The 26,779-nt window shown below is 42.2% G+C and overlaps 3 protein-coding genes across 3 annotated transcripts in view; 1 reads left to right on the top strand and 2 right to left on the bottom strand.

Moving 5' to 3' along the window:
* The window catches only part of LOC134812318 (peptidyl-prolyl cis-trans isomerase FKBP3-like), a 106,863-nt gene that overhangs the window by 9,712 nt on the left and 70,372 nt on the right, over positions 1–26,779 (bottom strand). The window lies entirely within an intron of this gene.
* Positions 109–26,779, top strand: part of LOC134812317 (uncharacterized) — a 36,111-nt gene continuing 9,440 nt past the window's right edge. The window contains exon 1 of the mRNA XM_063819698.1: positions 109–120. The gene's annotated coding sequence lies outside the window, so the exon portion shown is untranslated. The remainder of the gene's footprint in view (positions 121–26,779) is intronic.
* LOC134812316 (RING finger protein nhl-1-like) lies at positions 3,488–26,779 on the bottom strand. Its single transcript, XM_063819697.1, has 13 exons — positions 26,632–26,779; positions 26,394–26,497; positions 25,643–25,855; positions 23,071–23,238; positions 17,142–17,334; positions 13,213–13,476; positions 12,472–12,689; positions 12,136–12,221; positions 11,693–11,826; positions 11,307–11,453; positions 9,174–9,331; positions 4,607–4,678; positions 3,488–4,098 (listed from the first exon to the last, which is right to left on the bottom strand). Exons 1-13 carry the CDS (start codon positions 26,747–26,749, stop codon positions 3,949–3,951), a joined length of 2,025 nt encoding a protein of 674 aa, XP_063675767.1. The 5' UTR covers positions 26,750–26,779; the 3' UTR covers positions 3,488–3,948.

Genomic DNA, 26,779 nt, shown 5'->3' with positions numbered 1-26,779 from the left:
TAAGTGGGGTCAAACTCTTCTGGGGGTAAGGGATCTCATCATCGCAAGGCTTAGGTCACATCACCAAAACCTAACTGAAGGCTACTCTAAAATTTTGGACAGGTCTTAAAATAATTTGACGTTTGTTCTTATAGTGTCAGGGGCCTTTTATATATTATATTTTAGTCTAATACATTTCACCTTATAATTAACCATCACTCCCATGTAGGAAGTATTATGTATTTGTGTATGTAATTGTGATTGTATCAGCGCATTTCATTCTACTCAACGCGTTCCATTCTACTCTTAACAAGCTTGACAATAGAAAGAATTATCATTAGCTTACCTCATAAAGTAATGTTCGAGCAGCTTTCTCACACAAAAAACCTACATAATTGAACAAAATTTGCTGCACATTTCTTCAATATTTGCTGCACCTGAGTCGCAGTATTTACCAAATTTGCCGTATTGCACTTTTTTGCAAAATTTTGCCACACCTGAACATTGCCTCTGCTTGTTTTGGAAGCCCCCTGAAATGACAACGCAAATTGGCCAAAAAAGTGACAAGTGCTTAAAACCTCTGATTGTGGAGTGAACTTAAGCACTTTTGTCAGAAAACTGCAGTGCTACTGCACTGTGACATTGTCAAAAAGAGCTACAGGAAATCATCATCACCCTGATCATGTTAAAAAGGATTCCATCATTTTCATTAGTGCATTACCCTCACTAAATCGCTCGCCCAAATGTATTTAAAATCTCGTTAAAAGACCCTGAGGGTATAAAAGTGACTTCAATTGGAGAATTTATGAACGTTGATTACGAATCAATCACATGACGTAAAGTAAAAACGCTTCCCTGAAGAGTTAAATGGGAAACACTGTTTTAGTCACACATGACAGGATAATAAAACACAAATTTGCTTGTAAGTGTAGAGATGTGGTTAAGGTTACGGTTAGCTAGTGGCGTAACGAAGGGCCCTGCTGACCCCCCTGTGCAGGAGGGGGGGCATCTCAGGGAGCGCCAAATTGTTGTTTGAATGTGGGACAATTTTGAAAAACTTAACTGAGGTACTAGCAAAACTGCACATTTTGCTCTAGAAACACACTTTTTTAGAGATTTTACCGGCGTACCCTCTAAAATCACCTAATTTATCCAATTTAAGCGACGGTCGCTGAACGGGGATGGGGCGCCAACATGTAAAGAAGGGCTCTTACTAATTCGCTCGCCCAAAAATTTCACGTGACTTCGGTTTTTATGGTTTTGCGGCTGTACAAAACGGTTTTACATAAACCCTTATCTGTTCTCCCAACCCTAACCCTAACCATAACCCCGAAGCTATCCATAACCCTTACCACAACCCTAACCCTAACCCGAGCCCTAAACAATCGATTTCATGTTTTACTAGCCTGTCACGTGACCAAAACGGTTTTTTGCCCATAACTCTCCAGGGAAGCATTTTTACCCTACGTCATGGGCGGTAATTGTTGGGAATCAGTTTTTAAAAATACACTGATTTAGATCAATCTCATACCCAAAAGGCCTTTTCACAAGAATTTTCTTTAAATTTTGGCGAGCGATTTAGTAAGAGCCGATAGCCTGAGGTCCCCAGGTAGGGCTATTTTAATGAACACAAATGCGTGGGCGCGATTGCAGCAGTTAGTAGCAGTTTGTGGCAGTAAGTGCCAGTTTGTAGCAGTTTGTAGCAGTTTGTGGCAGTTAGTGCCAGTTAGTAGCAGTTAGTAGCAGTTTGTAGCAGTTTGTGGCAGTTTCTTTGGACTTTGCTCCTCCTGTGGAATTTTCCAAAACCCACCAAGCATTAAAATGTATTACTATTAGTTTACCTTACTCGGGAACATTATAGCGGGTTAATTTATGACTGGGAAAATTAATGACCGGGAAAATATGGCGGAATTTTCCAAAACCCACCACTCTATCCCAGTCATAATATTCCCGAATAAGGTAAGTTACTGGGCGAATCTCTATTCGAGCTGAGTGAATTACGACTTCCATCGCCCTGAAAAAGTGCGGATGCTCAATTGATGCTAGAACACGTGACCAGCAGTTACTGGGCTGTGCTCAGCCTGTCATTCCGCTGAATCTCTATTATATGTTTATGAACATAATAGCCTGAGGTCCCCAGGTAAGACCAGCAGTCACATAATCGTTTCAATTACGCCAGGCTATTTTTACTGGGCCGCGCTCAGCCTATCATTCCCGCCGAATCTCTATTTTTATGAATATGATAGCCTGCGCTCCTACTAAATCGCTCGCCCAAATTTTAAGAAAATTCTTGTGAAAGGCCCTTTGGGCATGAAAGTGGTCTAGATCGGTGTATTTTTGAACGCTGATTCTTGATTGACGATGTCAATCCGTCGAGACGCTACACTATAGTGAAGCGACCGTGGGGGTCACCACGTGATACAAGTTATGGTTAGGGCTAGGGTTGGGATTAGGGTTTATGTAAAACCGTTTTGTACGGCTGCAAAACCATAAAAACCAAAGTCACGTGAAATTTTTGGGCGAGCGAATTAGTAAAAGCCGATAGCCTGAGGTCCCCAGGTAGGGCTATTTTAATGAATATAATAGACTGGGGTCCCCAGGTAAACACCAGGTTAATCCATTAACAATAATACAACATGTTCAAAATATGGACTGTCGAGCCCATCTTGGTGCGCGTCTTGTTAGGCTATGTAAAGAGCTTGCTCTAACCAGAGCCCTCTCGCTTGCAGTACTACTTGTGAAACAAGCGCGTCACGCAGTACGCGTATACATATGGCTATGTGAAGTAAAGAGCCCATGTCGATCTATAGCTATCCCACCTTAAATAACCCGTTACTTTGATTACATAACTCAACCGCGTAGCCGTAACCCTAACCGTAACCGTAACCTCAACCGTAACCATAACCATAACCATAACCATAACCATAACCATAACCATAACCATAACTATAACCGTAACCGCAACTCTGACTCTAATGTCTAACATTAATTTGACCATTGTTAATGGTTTCGCCCGGCGCGTGCTACTTCGTAGCACTTGCCGTCGAGAAGAAAGCGGCGCGCGCTACTTCATACTTCGAAGAAATTTAGACGAGTAACATCCGTCAAACATTAATTGTCTTACTGGGCCGCGCTCAACCTGTCATTCCGCCTAATTTCTATTCGGTTTATGTTTAGAAACATGATAGCCTGATGTCCCCAGGTAAGCGCGGCGGGTCATACAACGTATGACAATGGCGAGATATTGGCGAAAACTGTCTCGATCACGTGATATGACCATATAAGGAAGTTGATCTAATTTCTCGTTAGGATTACTGTTAGGGTTTCAACATATGTTTTTGTTAAGGATTGGGTTAGGATTAGGGTTGGGATCAGATTAGAGGGTTAGGGTTTTAAATAGTTGTTCAGGGCCAGCTAGAGAACAGGCTGAAAAAGTCACGTGACAGTCGAGACTCGAATGTAAAGTAATTAATCATTATCCGCCGTAAAGCATTTTTAGCAACAATTTCTGCAAGGTAAATTTGTATTAATTACATTTTAAAACAACTTTTGGTTCAAAATTTATCAAAACCGGAAGAAAAAAGTTGGGGTCTGGACCGGACTCTACGGCGTAAAACGTTTTAATACGGCGTGAGACTCTACGGTGGGCTAGGGATAGGGTTAGGGTAAGGGTAAGGGTAAGGGTAAGGGTAAGTGTAAGGGTAAGGATAAGGGTTAGGGAATACTCAAATAGGGTTATAAATATAAGCTTGAGCCGGGAAGCGCGTCACGCAGTATATATATAGTACGTGTAGACACATGACTATGTGAAGGGTTAGGGTTAGGGTTAGAGTCTCACGCCGTAGAGTCCCGGACCTAAAAAATGTCTGTGCAAACTCACAGCGCTTATTTAATAGACTATAAAAAAAAGAATACAGGGTGGGCTTACCAGTACCCAAATAATATATATTTTATTAATGGTCACAGATATCAAAATATGTGCAGTCTGTGGTTGAAACTGTCACTGATAATAACTTTTCCGCACGTGTCCACGGATACTCCACACGGCTTGTCGAATTGTCCAGGTCCATTACCATGACTACCGTACCGCGAAACAAAGTCGTCCTGAGAGTCGAAAACCTGAGGCATATCGAGAAGTTACCCTTTTTTGGTCATTACTTTTAGTAATATTGAATATATATTGGTGTATATTACTATATATCTAATTCTAGTTAAAGCAAAATAGTGGACGATGATTAATCACTCTACACTCGACTGTCACGTGACTTTTTCAATTCTTGTTCTCTAGCTGGCCCTAGCTGGACGAGTATTCGAAACCCTGACCCTCTAATTTGATCCCAAACCTAACCCTAACCCTAACCCGAGAATTTTAACCTTATATTGAGATGGGGGATGATTCGGAATCAGCGTCCGAAAATACATCGATTCAAGTTGGTATCAACTATCAAGGCTTTGTGGAGTGATTTAGCACGCTTCACTTTGCCAAATTTTGGGTTCCAGTAAAAACTTACCTGGGGACCTCAGGCTATTATGTTCATAAATAGAGATTAGGCGTAATGACAGGCTGAGCGCGGCCCAGTAAGTAAAAACATGTAAAACAAAAAACTATGAAAATTTTCTAACTGACCTGAAAATAATGCTTTTCGTACTCGGTAATATAAACGTAGTCGTTATTATCAATAGCAATCGCTCGAGGAGCCTGAGAAAAAAAAGGCTTCAATTAGTTATACTAGGTAGTGTACCTCCTAGTGTACCTCCTAGTGCACCTCCTAGTGCACCTCCTAGTGTACCTCCTAGTGCACCTCCTAGTGTACCTCCTAGTGTACCTCCTAGTGCCCCTCCTGGTGCACCTCCTAGTGTACCTCCTAGTGTACCTCCTAGTGTACCTCCTAGTGCACCTCCTAGTGTACCTCCTAGTGTACCTCCTAGTGTACCTCCTAGTGTACCTCCTAGTGTACCTCCTAGTGTACCTCCTAGTGCACCTCCTAGTGTACCTCCTAGTGTACCTCCTAGTGTACCTCCTAGTGTACCTCCTAGTGCACCTCCTAGTGTACCTCCTAGTGTACCTCCTAGTTATACATCCATTTCATTTGTAATTGTTCGGTAAATAATTCATGATATGCGCGTATCATTACCATCTGAAGAACGGATTGCTGAATAACATGTGAGTACTAACTCGACCTACACTACTCCCATTAGTAGTGTATCCCTCCTACGCTACTCTCATTAGTAGTGTATCCCTCCTACACTACTCCCATTAGTAGTGTATCCCTCCTACACTACTCCCATTAGTAGTGTATCCCTCCTACACTACTCCCATTAGTAGTGTATCCCTCCTACACTACTCCCATTAGTAGTGTATCCCTCCTACGCTACTCCCATTAGTAGTGTATCCCTCCTACGCTACTCTCATTAGTAGTGTATCCCTCCTACACTACTCCCATTAGTAGTGTATCCCTCCTACACTACTCCCATTAGTAGTGTATCCTTCCTACACTACTCCCATTAGTAGTGTATCCCTCCTACACTACTCCCATTAGTAGTGTATCCCTCCTACGCTACTCCCATTAGTAGTGTATCCCTCCTACGCTACTCTCATTAGTAGTGTATCCCTCCTACACTACTCCCATTAGTAGTGTATCCCTCCTACACTACTCCCATTAGTAGTGTATCCCTCCTACACTACTCCCATTAGTAGTGTATCCCTCCTACGCTACTCTCATTAGTAGTGTATCCCTCCTACACTACTCCCATTAGTAGTGTATCCCTCCTACACTACTCCCATTAGTAGTGTATCCCTCCTACGCTACTCTCATTAGTAGTGTATCCCTCCTACACTACTCCCATTAGTAGTGTATCCCTCCTACACTACTCCCATTAGTAGTGTATCCCTCCTACACTACTCCCATTAGTAGTGTATCCCTCCTACGCTACTCTCATTAGTAGTGTATCCCTCCTACGCTACTCCCATTAGTAGTGTATCCCTCCTACGCTACTCTCATTAGTAGTGTATCCCTCCTACACTACTCCCATTAGTAGTGTATCCCTCCTACACTACTCCCATTAGTAGTGTATCCCTCCTACACTACTCCCATTAGTAGTGTATCCCTCCTACACTACTCCCATTAGTAGTGTATCCCTCCTACACTACTCCCATTAGTAGTGTATCCCTCCTACGCTACTCCCATTAGTAGTGTATCCCTCCTACGCTACTCCCATTAGTAGTGTATCCCTCCTACGCTACTCCCATTAGTAGTGTATCCCTCCTACACTACTCCCATTAGTAGTGTATCCCTCCTACACTACTCCCATTAGTAGTGTATCCCTCCTACACTACTCCCATTAGTAGTGTATCCCTCCTACACTACTCCCATTAGTAGTGTATCCCTCCTACGCTACTCCCATTAGTAGTGTATCCCTCCTACGCTACTCCCATTAGTAGTGTATCCCTCCTACGCTACTCCCATTAGTAGTGTATCCCTCCTACACTACTCCCATTAGTAGTGTATCCCTCCTACACTACTCCCATTAGTAGTGTATCCCTCCTACGCTACTCCCATTAGTAGTGTATCCCTCCTACACTACTCCCATTAGTAGTGTATCCCTCCTACGCTACTCCCATTAGTAGTGTATCCCTCCTACGCTACTCCCATTAGTAGTGTATCCCTCCTACGCTACTCTCATTAGTAGTGTATCCCTCCTACACTACTCCCATTAGTAGTGTATCCCTCCTACACTACTCCCATTAGTAGTGTATCCCTCCTACGCTACTCTCATTAGTAGTGTATCCCTCCTACACTACTCCCATTAGTAGTGTATCCCTCCTACACTACTCCCATTAGTAGTGTATCCCTCCTACACTACTCCCATTAGTAGTGTATCCCTCCTACACTACTCCCATTAGTAGTGTATCCCTCCTACGCTACTCCCATTAGTAGTGTATCCCTCCTACGCTACTCCCATTAGTAGTGTATCCCTCCTACGCTACTCCCATTAGTAGTGTATCCCTCCTACGCTACTCTCATTAGTAGTGTATCCCTCCTACACTACTCCCATTAGTAGTGTATCCCTCCTACACTACTCCCATTAGTAGTGTATCCCTCCTACACTACTCCCATTAGTAGTGTATCCCTCCTACACTACTCCCATTAGTAGTGTATCCCTCCTACACTACTCCCATTAGTAGTGTATCCCTCCTACACTACTCCCATTAGTAGTGTATCCCTCCTACGCTACTCTCATTAGTAGTGTATCCCTCCTACACTACTCCCATTAGTAGTGTATCCCTCCTACACTACTCCCATTAGTAGTGTATCCCTCCTACGCTACTCCCATTAGTAGTGTATCCCTCCTACGCTACTCCCATTAGTAGTGTATCCCTCCTACACTACTCCCATTAGTAGTGTATCCCTCCTACACTACTCCCATTAGTAGTGTATCCCTCCTACACTACTCCCATTAGTAGTGTATCCCTCCTACGCTACTCCCATTAGTAGTGTATCCCTCCTACGCTACTCCCATTAGTAGTGTATCCCTCCTACACTACTCCCATTAGTAGTGTATCCCTCCTACACTACTCCCATTAGTAGTGTATCCCTCCTACACTACTCCCATTAGTAGTGTATCCCTCCTACGCTACTCCCATTAGTAGTGTATCCCTCCTACACTACTCCCATTAGTAGTGTATCCCTCCTACACTACTCCCATTAGTAGTGTATCCCTCCTACACTACTCCCATTAGTAGTGTATCCCTCCTACACTACTCCCATTAGTAGTGTATCCCTCCTACGCTACTCCCATTAGTAGTGTATCCCTCCTACACTACTCCCATTAGTAGTGTATCCCTCCTACACTACTCCCATTAGTAGTGTATCCCTCCTACGCTACTCCCATTAGTAGTGTATCCCTCCTACACTACTCCCATTAGTAGTGTATCCCTCCTACACTACTCCCATTAGTAGTGTATCCCTCCTACACTACTCCCATTAGTAGTGTATCCCTCCTACGCTACTCCCATTAGTAGTGTATCCCTCCTACACTACTCCCATTAGTAGTGTATCCCTCCTACACTACTCCCATTAGTAGTGTATCCCTCCTACGCTACTCCCATTAGTAGTGTATCCCTCCTACACTACTCCCATTAGTAGTGTATCCCTCCTACACTACTCTCATTAGTAGTGTATCCCTCCTACACTACTCCCATTAGTAGTGTATCCCTCCTACACTACTCCCATTAGTAGTGTATCCCTCCTACACTACTCCCATTAGTAGTGTATCCCTCCTACACTACTCTCATTAGTAGTGTATCCCTCCTACACTACTCCCATTAGTAGTGTATCCCTCCTACACTACTCCCATTAGTAGTGTATCCCTCCTACACTACTCCCATTAGTAGTGTATCCCTCCTACGCTACTCTCATTAGTAGTGTATCCCTCCTACACTACTCTCATTAGTAGTGTATCCCTCCTACACTACTCCCATTAGTAGTGTATCCCTCCTACACTACTCCCATTAGTAGTGTATCCCTCCTACACTACTCCCATTAGTAGTGTATCCCTCCTACGCTACTCCCATTAGTAGTGTATCCCTCCTACACTACTCTCATTAGTAGTGTATCCCTCCTACACTACTCCCATTAGTAGTGTATCCCTCCTACACTACTCCCATTAGTAGTGTATCCCTCCTACACTACTCCCATTAGTAGTGTATCCCTCCTACACTACTCCCATTAGTAGTGTATCCCTCCTACGCTACTCTCATTAGTAGTGTATCCCTCCTACACTACTCCCATCGAACTAAGCAGAAACAAGACAACAAGGCAAGAGTTAGCGGAAACAAAACAACAAGGCAAGAGTAAGCGGAAACAAGACAACAAGGCTAAAGTTAGCGGAAACAAGACAACAAGGACATGTGTTAGCAGAAACAAAACAACAAGGCAAGAGTTAGCAGAAACAAGACAACAAGGCTAAAGTTAGCGGAAACAAGACAACAAGGACATGTGTTAGCAGAAACAAGACAACAAGGCAAGAGTAAGCGGAAACAAGACAACAAGGCTAAAGTTAGCGGAAACAAGACAACAAGGACATGTGTTAGCAGAAACAAGACAACAAGGCAAGAGTAAGTGGAAACAAGACAACAAGGCTAGAGTTAGCGGAAACAAGACAACAAGACAAGAGTTAGCGGAAACGCTTACGTGTAAAGCACCGGGATGAGTGCCGGGAGCCCCAAAGTGTCTCAGATATCGTCCCCAGCTGTCTAACACCTGGATTCGCTTGTTGTCCAGATCACACACGTATATTTGTCCGCGACTATCTACTGCTACTCCACAGGGGCACTGGAACTGCCCTGCTCCTGAAATAAAGTTACAATGAAGACACATACCTTGTCAATCATTTGACCAAAACCCATAATCATGGATATAGTGGACCGCTGCCAGTGTCTCTCTTTCCCAAACAAAAGGAAATGATATTAATTTGATTAGCCGTCTGCAAATGCAAAATGATACCGAGAATGAAATCAGTCGCTCGCTTTTCCCATTCATTCACTCTCTGTCTCTCTCTGTCTCTCTCTGTCTCTCTCTGTCTCTCTCTGTCTCTCTGTCTCTCTCTCTGTCTCTGTCTCTGTCTCTGTCTCTCTGTCTCTCTCTCTCTGTCTGTCTGTCTCTCTCTCTCTCTCTCTCTCTCTCTCTCTCTCTCTCTCTCTCTCTCTCTCTCTCTCTCTCTCTCTCTCTCTCTCTCTCTCTCTCTCTCTCTCTTCTCTCTCTCTCTCTCTCTCTCTCTCTCTCTCTCTCTCTCTCTCTCTCTCTCTCTCTCTCTCTCTATATATATATATATATATATATATATATATATATATATATATATATCTCTCTCTCTTTCTCTCTCTCTCGCCAGCACTTTGATAATTATCACGGACATTACTTTTCACGCATTAAGGTCCTTGAATAATAAAGCCGATTATTATGTTAGTTTATTAGTATACTTGGACAAATATCATCAGTCACATTCTAGAGTTCAGAAAAAGAGTAAAACACTTATTAAGGAACACCAAAAATTTTAAAATTTTTTGGAAATCTCTGGGCGGTCATGAGCGTGAATAATTATGTCCGTGAAAAATTTGGTCCGTGAAAAACTTGTCCGTGACAATTATGTCCGATAAGGTATGCATCAAATTACATTATACATTATGAGGTCACAGTGAGCCCCACGAAAAACCTCACCGAACCTCCACGCAGTGTGGGGTGGGTGGCTCGAACGGGAGGTGTTTCTAACCTATGCAAAGGAAGGGACTAGCCATCTCTACAACAAAGGAAAGGCTCTAATAGCCTCTACTAACCTTAGAACCGCAGCATAACCGCATTTCCCACAGGCAAATAACACCTTCCGCAGGAAACTAACACGCTCACAGGCTTCCACGTCTCGTGTACCCTAGGATTTGGTTTTGGATCGGACACTCAAAACAACGATAAAGGAGCGGTTTACAGTGACATTACAGGAACATTGCATACTCCTACGAGTTGCACGCAGCAGGCCATGACCTCCCCTGGAAGTCCCTATCTCTCCGTCGTTGCACCAGGGGCGGTGGTAACAGAACTTCAAGACTCTCGGAGTATGTTGTCGATATCTATGTTTAATATATTTATGGTATATAATTTGGGAGTCTCTCTCTCCGGCAGCAGGAGTTGGAGAATGGGGACGCGTTGTGAAAGCCACCGTAAGGAAGGCTTACTGTCGACGCTGACCAATCAAAAGAAGAGGTCACAGTGCTGGCAAGCCATCAACACTTCATGACGTCATCAATTTAAGCGTTTTTATAACTTCGATTTTACAGTAGTAATTAAATCCAAAATTTGAGGCGATATAGTGGTTAGACAATTATTGTTTAAGTATTCCGAAAATTTACTGCAAAGTTTTGCTAGCTCGCTCCTTTATTAAGATATTGGCAATTGAATTTACTAATTTTTTTGAAGTATAATTTTATTAAAAACCCAATTTTGCGATTTAATAGTAGTTATTAAATTTAAGTGTTAATAGTATTTTTTGGTATTGGGCCATCCCTTGGGTTTTGGAACTCAGCTTTTCTTCATATATTGTGCATTATGCAATTAAATAAAATCTAACACTTATTTTACTTCGAACATTCCAACAGCCATATTATTTACACGGGTGTAACTAGTTGCGCCGCTGGGTGTAACTAGTTGCACAACTAATTACACCACGCCTGCCCTGCCTGCCACGCACAAACTATAAACAAATGGTGAGGAGTCGTATTATTATTAACTGTTATTTTGTTAGCTTAAAATTGATAAGATAAGTTTGACTTTCACCTGTTCCACGTTTGCCGATGTGTCTGATAAAGTTCCCTTCTAAGTCGAATACTTGTAGTCTGTGATTCCAAGTGTCCGCTACAATAACTTCCTCACTTTCTGTAGTCGTAATTCCAATCGGCCTGTCAAACTCACCCAGCATTCCTCCTAGAGAGTATTGGTGTTGTAATACTGTCAACTCTACTCACTTACAACACTTAACTACTTATCATATCACTAATCGCTGATACGGTGAGTTACTAACCTTTAGAACCGAAAGAGCTGAGAAAGGAGCCGTCTAGGCGGTGTACGCTGATACGGTGAGTTACTAACCTTTAGAACCGAAAGAGCTGAGAAAGGAGCCGTCTAGGCGGTGTACGCTGATACGGTGATTGTAAGTTACTAACCTTTAGAACCGAAAGAGCTGAGAAAGGAGCCGTCTAGGCGGTGTACGCTGATACGGTGATTGTAAGTGTCTGCTACAAAGATACGATCTCCTCTGCTCGCTACAGCGTTAGGACAGTTTAACTGGCCTGTCAGCCTGGGCACCACATTATTAGTATACTAGTGTTACCCGTAGTATATATAACCAGTGCTACCCGTGCCCCCTTATTGGGGGGGGGGGATCTTAGTAAGCTCGTTTTATTTTCGCAGAGCCACACAAGTGTTACGAGTGTCCTTTTGTCGTGGATTAGCCACTGAGACACAAAATTAACCTTATTGGCCTCATCGATTGAATTCTTCAACTTTACAAACACAAGTCATTAATATCAGAAATGAATTTTCTAAATTGGTAACTTTCGGATGGTCAAGGTGATTATCGTTTTCCGAAGATACATTTTTAGCTCACCTGCCCCTTCTTCCAAACAGGTTGACCAGGTGTCCATTGGAATCGAATATACAAATTCTACAATTACCGGCATCTGCTACAGCTATCTGAAAAGCGGTACTTTTAGCAGTCATCATTCATAATAACTGACATGTGTCTGGTTTAACTGTTTAAGAACTCTATATTGATTACCTGTGTCTGGTTTGAGAACTCTATATTGATTACCTGTGTCTGGTTTGAGAACTCTATATTGATTACCTGTGTCTGGTTTGAGAACTCTATATTGATTACCTGTGTCTGGTTTGAGAACTCTATATTGATTACCTGTGTCTGGTTTAAGAACTTTATATTGATTACCTGTGTCTGGTTGATGATACATAGCCCAGTGGGTGTATCCAAATGCCCGGGCCCTGAGCCCTGGCTACCCCATGAGCTGGAGAAATGTGTGAGGCTGTTTTGGAGCGGTCTCCTAACTGAGGGTGTTGTTACTAGGTGGTCACGTGACACTAGGGCTGTGTCCTGGTCACGTGACACTGGGGCTGTGTCCTGGGTCGAACTATTACTCTCTTGTGCAACTGAGGAGAGTGTCCTATTACATTTCTGTTATATTTATATCTAAAATTTTAACTATTTATTTACGGTGTTTAGACCGCTGACCCAACCCAGAGAATTATGTAACGAAAATGCTGAACCCTTCGATTCTTCGGCTACTGGCCTGATCGAAATACGGCTGTGGGTAAAATCCCACCCCAGTTAACCTAATGGTTGTATATGCAACAAACATTTGATCGGTAGGGGCGCTATCTTAGGGAGGCGCCAAATCGTCGTTTCAATGTGGGACAATTTGGAAAAACTTAACTACGGTATATTACTAGCAAAACTGCATGTTTTGCTCTTATCTAGAAATGCTCTTATCTAGAAATACACTTTTATAGAGTTTTTACCGGCGTATCCTCTAGAATCATCTAATTTGTTCAATTTTAGAGAGGGGCGCCAAATAAAAAGGGGGAGGGGCGCTTTCAGGGGGGGGGGGGGGGGGGCAACGTTACCCCATGGTCACACCGTTTAATTGTAGCAGCTAAATTAGAAAATGCTCACTTGTCTGAGTAGGTGGTGTGTCTGATATTCCTGAGTCGTTTAGACTGCTGTTTGAGTGCGCGGCACTGCACGTGCTGCTTGAGTGCGCGGCACTGCACGTGCTGCTTGAGTGCGCGGCACTGCACGTGCTGCTTGAGTGCGCGGCACTGCACGTGTTGCTTGAGTGCGCGGCACTGCACGTGCTGCTTGAGCTGTGGAGAGATCCGCTCTTTTCTACATACCCTCCCATCCTCTCTGTCACAGCTTTACGCATCTCACTCAGCTCTGAAAATGGTAATCCTCAAGATTTCGCGTTTTTTTATTTAGTCAAGTATTAATTATAGTAACACTAACAAATTCAATAAACCTGAAGTATTGAAAAGTGGAAATGGCTCACACAATCCTTTTCTTATTCAGTGGCCAGCATAATTTATTTGTCTTTTCTTAACACCCTAGTACCCTAAAGCGCATGACACCATAACTGATCCAAGACCAAACCAACTATTACCTCAATTGTTTAGTCTTTTCAGACGCAGAATCTTCCACACCATTAAAATTTGACTTCTTCTGATGTCTGGGACTTACGACCTCAGATGTAGCTGTAATCCCCGGCCCGCTACAACGGGATTAAACTGGGCATGGTGATCTTTTAGCCAGTTGCCAGGTCTTGTAGTTGTATAGCGACTAAGCCCAATAGTGTAGGAACCTTAATTGAGGGACACTACTGCAATGGTATTCAGTGCCCTCAACTTACGATACCGTGATTAAGAGATCCCCGGTTTCCAGTCTGATGTCTCAATAATATATCCACCAGTAGCTGTTCGTATCTCTTCTTTTTTCGAGATTTCTGATCCTCGAAGTTGTCCTCGTTTCCACAGGTCAGCTCTAAGATCAGGATGACTGAGTGTATCCGAGAAGATAACAACATCAGGTCTGAGAGCTGTATTTACGATGTGCTGAGTGCTGAGGGAATTGTCTCGTCGTTTCATCCTCATCAAATATCAACTTCTGTCATTCGTTTCTTCTAGCAAGTGGGGTTCTCCAGTTAACTTGACTAGCAGGAACCCGTATAATATAACCCTAAACGGTGTCAGGACTCAAGAGACTAAAATAATTATTACCTATTTAATTGGCGTTTTGACAACACTTGGGGGTCCAAATTTTGGGCTCTAAAATTATTATTCCTTGGCCAATTTTTTATTTTTCATGCTGAATCAGCATGAAAAAATTGCTGATTCGGAGGCCATTAAAGCATTTGAGCCAGTCAAAAAAGTTTCAGTTGTATATCTTTTACGGTTTTTGTGGAAAGTCGCGTTAAAGTTGATGCCGTGGTGTCAGTAAAATGGCACGGATTATATCGTCTCGCTTTATATATAGTAAGATTTGTGGTTTTTTGTAGATTCCTTGTTCTTAAAGCTACGGGAAGCTTATGGTTGCTATTGAGGCGGCAAACAAGAGCCTTCTGCCAAAGAAGACTCGACAAAAGCAGATTGACCCTTCAAGTGACCCAAGAGTGGACAGTGCAAGGAGGGGACTGTTCTTGGCCAAGGACCAATACCATCAGGAGCGTTGTGAGGAGAAGAGAGAGGAAGTCGCCACTAAAAAGGATTTGTTAAAGGCCTGCTACAAAGAGGTAGAGGAGGAGATCCTGAAAGGAAAGATCAGGAAAGTTGAGGATACTGCTGATCGTTGTAAGAACAAGGAAAGCTGGAAGCTTGTCAACGATATCTCAGGGAGGACAAATCCCAGCTGTGGACTCGTGGAAGGGGGCAGCTCAACAGAACGTCTTGAGAACTGGAGGAAGCACTTCTCTGGGTTACTTGGACAGCCACCCACAGTCCCTGACAATAGCATTCCGATCAGGAATATACACCCTCCACTGAATATAGAGGATGGCCCGTTCACCATTGAGGAACTACGTCTTGCCAAAAAGCAGATAGTAGAAGGCAAAGCTTATGGTGATGATGGTATCTCACCTGAAGTGATGAAGAGGGTGGACATCGATGACGTCATCCTGAAGTTCTGCAACGATGCATTATGTGATGGTCTCATGCCCGATCAATGGAAGCTCAGCAATATTGTTCCTGTGCCAAAGAAAGGGGACCTCACTAAGACCGACAACTACAGAGGAATATCTCTGACATCGATAGTCAGTAAAACTCTGAACAAAATGTTGCTGAACAGGATGAAGCCAAGTCTTGAGGAAGTTTTAAGGGACAAACAGAATGGCTTTAGACCTGGGCGCTCTACAACATCGCAAATCCTTGCTCTACGAAGAATTATGGAGGGTGCTAGAGCCAAAAATCTTAAGGCCACCATGGTTTTCATTGATTTCAAAAAGGCGTTCGATAGTGTGCATAGAGGTTTGCTCATGAAGATATTGAAAGCATATGGCATACCAGAAGCCATAGTGCGGCTCATTGAGGGTATCTATACGAGCACAAAGGCTAAAGTAGTTACAGCCGATGGTATAACAGAAATTTTTGATATCCTGGCTGGAGTACTGCAAGGAGACACTCTTGCCCCGTACTTGTTCATTATCGTGATTGACTATATCATGACAGTGACTATAGACGATGATGACTCGGACTCTGGGTTCACTCTCAGGCCTGCACGGAGTAGAAGGATTGGTGCCGAGAAGATCGCAGACGTCGAGTTTGCAGATGATGTTGCCCTTATCACTGATACCATTGAAGGGGCAAAACTACTCCTGGACAGGCTTGAGAAAGCAGCACTGAGTGCTAGCCATGAACGGCACTAAAACTAAGTTCATGACTCTGAACATGACAGAGGAGGCGAGCAGTCTTAATAGCTGTTCTGGAAACCAGCTGGAAAAGGTGACAGACTTTGTTTACCTTGGAGCTTGGATAGCAACAACAGAGAGGGACCTGCGGGTCAGAAAAGCTAAGGCTTGGGCAGCTTGCCACAAGCTAAAGAAGATGTGGAAGTCTGACCTTAGAAGAGGACTAAAGATCCGTCTATTTGTTGCTACTGTGGAGTCAATACTTCTTTATGGTTCTGAGACGTGGACGTTGACAGAGCAATTGAAGAAACGCATTGATGGCTGCTACACTAGAATGCTAAGGATGGCACTTAATGTGGATTGGAAGCAGCGAAAAACCAACAAAGAAGTCTATGGCAACCTACCGAGAGCAACCATGAAGATCCAAGAGCGCAGGATGCGACTAGCAGGCCATATCCACCGGCACCCAGAACTAGTCGCAAACCGCTTGCTACTCTGGGAACCAACTCATGGGGTGCGGAGTAGGGGGAGACCAGCCATGACCTATGTTGATAGCCTACGAGCTGACACGGGTCTCAACGACACTGGAGAAATGGGCGGACTTATGGCGGATAGAGTTTTATGGAGACAGCGCATCAATACTCGGACGCTGAAGCCGCCTTAAGTCAAGTAAGTCAGTTGTTCTTACGAGAACTTCGAGAAGCCACTATCTGGGGGCAGCGCTTCTAACCTCCCTTATAACTTATTGGTTGCACAACAACCGTGAGCACTTGATCGTGTCTCCAGTTGTATCTTCTTTGCTTCAGTGCTACTGGGCAGCACGTTTAAATGTGCTTTAAATTGCACTGCTGGCGTCCACATTTATCAAATTTGAAAATTCAATTAATTATTATATATATTATATATAAATCAAGCGTTACATTTCAGCCATGCAAAATTACAATGACATATTTTGATATGCTAATTGATAAATGGTACTGCAATATAAGTTGCTTAATGTGTGGCCGAATGACAACTAACTAAACAAGAAAAATAAAAAGATTATATAATAATCAATTTGGCTGAAGTCTGAACCAACACAATATTAAGTTCTGTGGCTCTTACAGCTCTTACAGTGCAAGAGCCACATTAACGTTGGGGCCGTCAAAGGGGACATAATAGCACAGTAAAATGTTACCGTAGAAAATTATAAAAGTTAAAAGCTTACCTTGTGTGAAAGAGGTCAGTGTTTCAGGCAGGAGAGGTTTCCTGATGACGAGGTGGCGCTTACTGTACACCTCTAGAAGGGGCAAAACTTCAGCCTCCACCGCTATAAGCTCCTCTGTCTGACAGTGTGAGAAGCAGCTTCTTTGCAGAGCTAACACACTTTCCATGTTTTCTAGCTCCATCACCGCTTCCTCCTGAACCATGCAGACAGCTCAATGCTCATATTGGGGCACAGCGGGGCAGGAGCAGGGGCAGGAGCAGGGGCAGGAGCAGGAGCAGGGGCAGGGGCAATAAGTAGAGTTAAGTTGATTGAAAGTTAAATAATTATATAATTAAAGCACTAAACTCTAAAGCAAATTGATAAAGCTTTCGCTGACGTTAAGGAAAGTAGAGATTGTCCAGCAAGGGTGTTAATTAGCCGCAATCCTCCCAAGATAAAATACGTTAGGATCTTAAGATTTTTTAGATATCATTGAGCATAAGCAGTGATACAACGTATCTCGGGATGATCCGCAGAGTCTCGACTAGTTTCGGCTTACCGCCATCAACAGGATCGATGAATCATCTAGCGGGAAATTTGAAATCAATTATCAATAAACAACATTCCGAAAGTATAAAAGTAAAATTCAAAAGAAAAAGTCAGTAGGAAAATGTACGAAGTAGGTAATGTAAATAAGGTAACTACTGTGAAAGCATGGAGTGGGCCAAAACAACTACAAAACGTGCAGAGTAAGACTGAACTGAGATAGGAAGTTAAAAGGAGGAAACACGTTCGCAAGCAAAAAGTACACTTTACTGCTAATAACCTAAGAGAGAGTGTGTGTAAGTGTAAAGGGTAAAAAACGCCAAACATCGGACCTAATTCCCGGTAACTTTGCTCCTATTTAACCCAATAATCCTCGCTTTAAATTTCTCGATATAAATATCTTCAAACATGTTAAGTTCCTCTCTACTACATTGTTTAATAATACCCAAATTAAAATTGCTTAATTTCTCAGAAAGTTTGTCTTGGTGCATTTCAGATATGTGCATGGAAAGGGCCGATTTAGTGTAACAACCTGGTTTAAAAGCTGCCCTGTGGCTGTTCATTCGTGTGCTTAAAGTCAACCAGGTTTGGCCGAAATAAAAGCCACTATCGCACAGTTTACATTGGGCTACATAAATCACGTTTTCATTACTACAGTTAAGCCGCATGTCAATTCTGATAATCTGTTTGTTAACTGTCAAAGTACCATTTGCTGTTCCACTAGTTAGCTTGCATGTAAGACAGCGAGGTCTATTGCAGGCTTGTGATGTTATGTCCGCCGTATTGATGGAGTTGGGTGCTGAGTCAGCAGGTGTTGTCGCAAATCTCCGCCTCTTGAACATTTCATCTGCGATGTTGTTGTCCCTTCTGTGAGCTATTGTAATGGATACCTGCTTACCAATGATATGCTCAATAGTTTGTTTCTTATCTTCAAGGAAGCTCCTGATTTCGTTGAGTTCCTTGCAGTACTGTGTTGAGAGGATCAAGTTGCAGTGTTCACTATTTGGCATAGACTCATTGGTATTCTCCCTCGGTGTAAGGCGTTGATCTCGGTTAACCAGACTAGCTTTGGTTAATGCTGCCTTAAGTTCTGCATCCCTGTATCCGCTTTTCTTGAAGTCTCCCATAATCTCTTGTGCTGCTTCCATAAAAGTGTCCTCATCTGAGCATATGGTTTTTGTTCTTAGAAGTTGTGAGTAAGGAACGCTTTTGAAGACATGAGGAGGATGGTGACTGTTCCTCTGTAGAAAAGATCTGTTATCAGTAGGTTTCTTGAACAGAGAGGTAGCCAGAGTTACTGGTGTGTCGTGTTCTGGATCTGTTATCCTGACCTTAACATCCAAGAAGCTTAGCTCTCTACCTCCATCCCCTGTGAACTCTATCCCGTAAGTTGATGACTCACTGTTGAGTTTAGAGACGAAATCCTCAAATTCCTCTTTCGTACCTCTCCATATACCGAAAATGTCGTCGATATACCTTTTCCATAATCTGATGAGTACATCCCACTCTGGTATTTTAGATTTGAGATGTAGTTTGAGAAATTTGAGGAATGTGTCAGCCAAAGGTCTAGATATGGAGCCGCCTGTTGGTACTCCTTTGATGGCTTTGAAATACATGCCTCTGTACTCTAGAGTGGAGTTTTGAAGACAGAATTCGATGCATGGGAGTATGCCGCTTCTGATTTCAGGGGTTAGGGTTCTATCCTCTTCCAGTGCTGCTTTGACTGACTGTAGAACGATGGTCTGGTCCATGCTCGGGTAAGGGGCTTTCACGTCTAGAGTATAGAGTAATTCGCCTTCTTCTATTCCGACTTCTTTTATTTGGTGTAGGAAATCGTTTGTATCCTTGATGTATTCATCACTAGCATAGTTACGTGAAACTTGGCCGAAGTGGTGAGCAAGGAATTGTTCAAGCCTGGTTGTTGGAGATTGGGTAAGAGCGTGTACTAATCTCGATGGGGGAATGGTCCTGTCTAGGATTTGTTGGGGGTCTAGTTTGTGGATCTTGAATAGTGGGTATGGTATTCCTGTCCTTGTCTTAAAACAGGTTTTTCTCATTTTCCCTCCTCTTTCTGTGTACCCCGTAATGGTTTCTAAAATCTTGTTGTTGAAAGAGCCGTTATTGATTAGGTTTTCAATAAGCAACTTCTGGTTTTTAAGAATTCCATCATTAGGGTCTTCTGGTAGACTGCTGTAACCATCTGATTTGCTGAGTTCAGCTCTTATAGCTTTATCCACATCCTGGGGGTTCATCACAAGGACACTTCCTCCTTTATCAGGGAAAATGAGAAAAACCTGTTTTAAGACAAGGACAGGAATACCATACCCACTATTCAAGATCCACAAACTAGACCCCCAACAAATCCTAGACAGGACCATTCCCCCATCGAGATTAGTACACGCTCTTACCCAATCTCCAACAACCAGGCTTGAACAATTCCTTGCTCACCACTTCGGCCAAGTTTCACGTAACTATGCTAGTGATGAATACATCAAGGATACAAACGATTTCCTACACCAAATAAAAGAAGTCGGAATAGAAGAAGGCGAATTACTCTATACTCTAGACGTGAAAGCCCTTTACCCGAGCATGGACCAGACCATCGTTCTACAGTCAGTCAAAGCAGCACTGGAAGAGGATAGAACCCTAACCCCTGAAATCAGAAGCGGCATACTCCCATGCATCGAATTCTGTCTTCAAAACTCCACTCTAGAGTACAGAGGCATGTATTTCAAAGCCATCAAAGGAGTACCAACAGGCGGCTCCATATCTAGACCTTTGGCTGACACATTCCTCAAATTTCTCAAACTACATCTCAAATCTAAAATACCAGAGTGGGATGTACTCATCAGATTATGGAAAAGGTATATCGACGACATTTTCGGTATATGGAGAGGTACGAAAGAGGAATTTGAGGATTTCGTCTCTAAACTCAACAGTGAGTCATCAACTTACGGGATAGAGTTCACAGGGGATGGAGGTAGAGAGCTAAGCTTCTTGGATGTTAAGGTCAGGATAACAGATCCAGAACACGACACACCAGTAACTCTGGCTACCTCTCTGTTCAAGAAACCTACTGATAACAGATCTTTTCTACAGAGGAACAGTCACCATCCTCCTCATGTCTTCAAAAGCGTTCCTTACTCACAACTTCTAAGAACAAAAACCATATGCTCAGATGAGGACACTTTTATGGAAGCAGCACAAGAGATTATGGGAGACTTCAAGAAAAGCGGATACAGGGATGCAGAACTTAAGGCAGCATTAACCAAAGCTAGTCTGGTTAACCGAGATCAACGCCTTACACCGAGGGAGAATACCAATGAGTCTATGCCAAATAGTGAACACTGCAACTTGATCCTCTCAACACAGTACTGCAAGGAACTCAACGAAATCAGGAGCTTCCTTGAAGATAAGAAACAAACTATTGAGCATATCATTGGTAAGCAGGTATCCATAACAATAGCTCACAGAAGGGACAACAACATCGCAGATGAAATGTTCAAGAGGCGGAGATTTGCGACAACACCTGCTGACTCAGCACCCAACTCCATCAATACGGCGGACATAACATCACAAGCTTGCAATAGACCTCGCTGTCTTACATGCAAGCTAACTAGTGGAACAGCAAATGGTACTTTGACAGTTAACAAACAGATTATCAGAATTGACATGCGGCTTAACTGTAGTAATGAAAACGTGATTTATGTAGCCCAATGTAAACTGTGCGATAGTGGCTTTTATTTCGGCCAAACCTGGTTGACTTTAAGCACACGAATGAACAGCCACAGGGCAGCTTTTAAACCAGGTTGTTACACTAAATCGGCCCTTTCCATGCACATATCTGAAATGCACCAAGACAAACTTTCTGAGAAATTAAGCAATTTTAATTTGGGTATTATTAAACAATGTAGTAGAGAGGAACTTAACATGTTTGAAGATATTTATATCGAGAAATTTAAAGCGAGGATTATTGGGTTAAATAGGAGCAAAGTTACCGGGAATTAGGTCCGATGTTTGGCGTTTTTTACCCTTTACACTTACACACACTCTCTCTTAGGTTATTAGCAGTAAAGTGTACTTTTTGCTTGCGAACGTGTTTCCTCCTTTTAACTTCCTATCTCAGTTCAGTCTTACTCTGCACGTTTTGTAGTTGTTTTGGCCCACTCCATGCTTTCACAGTAGTTACCTTATTTACATTACCTACTTCGTACATTTTCCTACTGACTTTTTCTTTTGAATTTTACTTTTATACTTTCGGAATGTTGTTTATTGATAATTGATTTCAAATTTCCCGCTAGATGATTCATCGATCCTGTTGATGGCGGTAAGCCGAAACTAGTCGAGACTCTGCGGATCATCCCGAGATACGTTGTATCACTGCTTATGCTCAATGATATCTAAAAAATCTTAAAACTCTAAAGCACGAATATCGGGCAGGGCCAGGTATCTAAAAGACAAACAAGGGCAAGGGCCAGGCAGGGGTGTAAGAAGCAGGGAAGGGGGCAAATGGCGCGATCCCCCATCTGGGCAAGAGGCGAAAAGGAACAAACATTTTTTGGCCTATCTGCCATTATATAATTTGCCTTGATTTAGGGTTCTAACATTTGATCGAGTATTCTAACATTTGGTCCAGTCGGTAAGATCAGTAAGTCTCGTTATAAGTCTTTATCTTGACTTGTAGTGTTACTATGGTAACTAGTAGTGTAGTATGTAGTGTAGTATGTAGTATTACTTGTTAATTTGCTGTTCGACAATTTGTATCATTTGTAGGAAAAAAGGTTAACCTGGTAACCAATTGTTGCCTACAAGTGCACAGAGCAATTCTACCTGTTGCAATACGAGAGCCTGCTCGTTTTATACTATTCTACCTGCTGTAATACGAGAGCATGCTCGTTTTGTACTATTCTACCTGCTGCAATACAAGAGCCTGCTCGTGTTATATTATTCTACCTGTTGTAATACGAGAGCCTGCTCGTTTTATACTATTCTACCTGCTGTAATACGAGAGCCTGCTCGTTTTATACTATTCTACCTGTTGTAATACGAGAGCCTGCTCGTGTTATATTATTCTACCTGCTGTAATACGAGAGCCTGCTCGTTTTATACTATTCTACCTGCTGCAATACGAGAGCCTGCTCGTTTTATACTATTCTACCTGCTGCAATACAAGAGCCTGCTCGTGTTATATTATTCTACCTGTTGTAATACGAGAGCCTGCTCGTGTTATATTATTCTACCTGTTGTAATACGAGAGCCTGCTCGTTTTATACTATTCTACCTGCTGCAATACGAGAGCCTGCTCGTTTTATACTATTCTACCTGCTGCAATACGAGAGCCTGCTCGTGTTATATTATTCTACCTGTTGTAATACGAGAGCCTGCTCGTTTTATACTATTCTACCTGCTGCAATACGAGAGCCTCCTCGTTCTTTACCCTCCTAGATTCCATTTCGTCCAACATTTCTTTCTCTTTCTGCTTTAGGAGAGCCATACAGAGCTTTATACTATCTGCGACCTTTTTCTTGTGCAGTAGAGTGTTGACATCATTCTGACGTATAGCTAGCTCAAGCTGAAACACTTAGTTTATTACTTTTACTTGTTATACTTATTCAACAAGAAATATATGCACTTTATAATTCCCTTAACAGCACAAGAGTCATGTATATATATATATATATATATATATATATATAAAACTAATCACAACACTACAAATCTATTAAATTTATTGAGGATGACTGTAAAGGTATATTTTACCGACATTTGAAGTCAAGGCGTTGTTTTACTGACAGTTGTGGCTGACTAACAATATATATATAATATATATATATTATCCATAGACACAGTGTTTCGTCCTATTTGGACTCATCAGTATGGCTCAAATCATCAGGGTTGGTTATTATTATTGTATATTATATACAATGTTGTTTTTAACTTGCAATGTGATGTAATTATGCTCGTACCAGTATAGAAAAAGGTCTGCGATCTGGGAAGCACAATCATATCCCATTGGGATACCAATTACCTGTCTGTAGATCACACCTCGAAACTTAACATAAATATTATCCATAAATAATCCATAAATATTATATACAAAATATTGAAATTTGTATCTAGCTCTCGGCTTGCCGATTGAGCACTGTCAGCAGACGACGCCACCCACAATTTATATATTATATAATGTATACTAGTGTAACCCGGCCTTCGGCCGGGATTTCACTGCCGCAGTTAAAAGGGTAGGAGTATTTACCCGCTGAGTCAAAACCCGCATTAGGTGAGCAATTATATTCGGAGTGCCCTCACGTATTATTATTTAACATAACCGCATAATCAATTCTTTCTCATGTATAATTAAGTCATTATTTATAGGAACCACATTCCACGATCATAAGGTCCGTACACCCTGTACCAATTTGGTACAGCATACGTTGATAGTGACGAGCAACAAAACTTTTACCTCAGAACGAAATATAATTATCTTCCACGCAATTTCACTGCCATTTACAAGATAAAAATATCACCGCGCATTCTTCAGACCCTGCGTCGCTGTTCTAAATTTATGTCAAGAGATAAGATTTATTTAAAAATTATTAATAGTACTATTTAAATTTGCTAATAGCGTGATGAATGATGATATTTTATACATTATTCATATTTCATACAATGTGTGCATGTATTTATATTTGATTGTAATTAAAGATTTTAAGGCGTTAGTGCCGAGTAGTAACGACCATTACACCTCATCACATGGGGGTCACGTGATCACATGTGGGTCACATGATCACATTGGGGTCACGTGATCACATGGGGGTCACGTGATCACATGGGGGTCACGTGATCACATGGGGGTCACGTGATCACATGTGGGTCACGTGATCACATGTGGGTCACGTGATCACATGGGGTCACGTGATCACATGGGGGTCACCTCATCACATGGGGGTCACGTGATCACATGGGGGTCACGTGATCACATGGGGGTCACGTGATCACATGGGGGTCACGTGATCACATGGGGGTCACGTGATCACATGTGGGTCACGTGATCACATGGGGTCACGTGATCACATGGGGGTCACGTGATCACATGGGGGTCACATGGTCACATGGGGTCACGTGATCACATGTGGGTCACGTGATCACATGGGGTCACGTGATCACTACCGCTTTCCATTTTATTTAAATCGTTTTAGAAATTAACCATTGTTAACACCCGCCTATTATATTTGAAAACACGCATAAGATTGTATGAACTCTCTCTGCAGTCCAAACAGACCGCAATAAGTGCAATCTCCCCTAATAAGCTTATAGTATTATCTTGTGGCTAACCTAATTATGATTCATGTGCCAACGCTACATAATGTGCAGTAATGGGAGAGAGAGCGAGGAGGGAGAAAAAGAGAGCCATTTTATGTCACATTTGTGGTACAAAACTATCAATTAAACCACTTACCACCGACCAATTTAAAAAACCTTATTCATTTGGCTTTGTCAGAGTTTTCTCGAAACTATACCGAAAAAACTAGTCCCGGTATATAAAATGTTAGGTCTTAGGAATAGGTAGTAATTGTTTTTGAACTCAGTTTAACAAAAATTGTCAAAAATTGAATTTTGAGGGGGCATTTATTCCCTAGTACGATCTTTTTGTCTTCGGCAATAGTAGTAGGAAAATTTTTTTCCTAGAATGTCTATATATGCTATATTTTGACAACACTTATACATTATATCACCACGACAACACGTATATCACCGTAACAACATTTATATCACCGTAACAACATTTATATCACCGTAACAACATTTATATCACCGTAACAACATTTATATCACCGTAACAACATTTATATCACCATAACAACACTTATATCACCGTAACAACACTTATATCACCGTAACACTAACAACACTTATATCACCGTAACAACACTCATATCACCGTAACAAAATGTATATAAAACGTGTTTAGAGCTGACCTGTCTGAGGAAGGAACGCAATGCGTTAGCAGACTTGTTTACCTCAGGTCTGAACAGCGCCGCTTTTGCCCAGACAGTGTCTGCTGGTAGACCAGGGTTGTCATGGTGCTGGAGTCTTGATAACACTTCTATCAACCTGTTTACCCGGAAATCTACCTCAAAGTTTATTATCTCCCCGTTGGGAACCTCAGCTTGGTTTCTACAGGACGGACACTGAAGAGAAATCACGTGGTCACTGATAAAACCATTAATAACCTATACACAATGCTATACACAATTTCAACAGAACAAATGGTAATTTGTTTCAGATTTATAGCGCACGTGCGCGCGCATGGGGGGGATTGAACACTATGTACAGCGCACGTGCGCGCGCATGGGGATTGTACAGTGCACGTGCGCGCGCAGGGGTGTATAGTGCACGTGTGATCTACTATTTGATAGAATAATAAAATAAATGTGCCATAACTTATTACCAGTTATAACCATTTAATTACGCTTTTAAGTTCATGGCTTCATAAACAGATAAACAGTGCAGTCGGGACCAAAAAATGTTCAAAAAGTTCGGTTCGGCAATCGGCAAAAGAAAATCGGAAAATTGTGGTTCGGTGTGGGTATGTTCCTGGTCGGTTGTTTCTTAGTTGAAATATGTAAAATACTAGAACTGTCCTAGTGATAAATAATAATTTGATCCAGGATAAAAAGGCAAACACTTCAAAATAAAAGAGCAAGGATTTAAATAAAAAAGGTTTACCTTGAGATAAAAAGTGACCTGTTGATTATCAGCTCTAGAAATACCCATCAGACACATGTGACAAACAGTGTGGTGGCAGGGCAGAATACGGGGGACATGGTCACCTGCAGTGAAATCAATTAGTTAATAAATTAATAGTTTATATTACGTCTGCTAGTTTATATTACCTGCTAGTTTACATTACCTTTTAGTTTACATCACCTGCTAGTTTAAATTTCCTGCTAGTTACCATGGTTACCTGTTACAGTGAAGCGGTCCATGCACACGGGACACGTAACCTCGTCCTCAATCCGCTCCCTGGCTGTAGCCAAATGGTTACCATGGTTACCTGTTGTAGCCACACGCCCCATTACCATAGTAACCTGTGTAAAGAATCAGTTAGGAGT

The sequence above is a fragment of the Bolinopsis microptera genome, chromosome 3, assembly GCF_026151205.1.
Source record: "Bolinopsis microptera isolate Bmic1 chromosome 3, MBARI_Bmic_1.0, whole genome shotgun sequence".
Lineage (NCBI taxonomy): Eukaryota > Metazoa > Ctenophora > Tentaculata > Lobata > Bolinopsidae > Bolinopsis > Bolinopsis microptera.
Note: the sequence above shows the minus strand (reverse complement) of the source record. Positions and strands in the feature narration are given on the sequence as shown.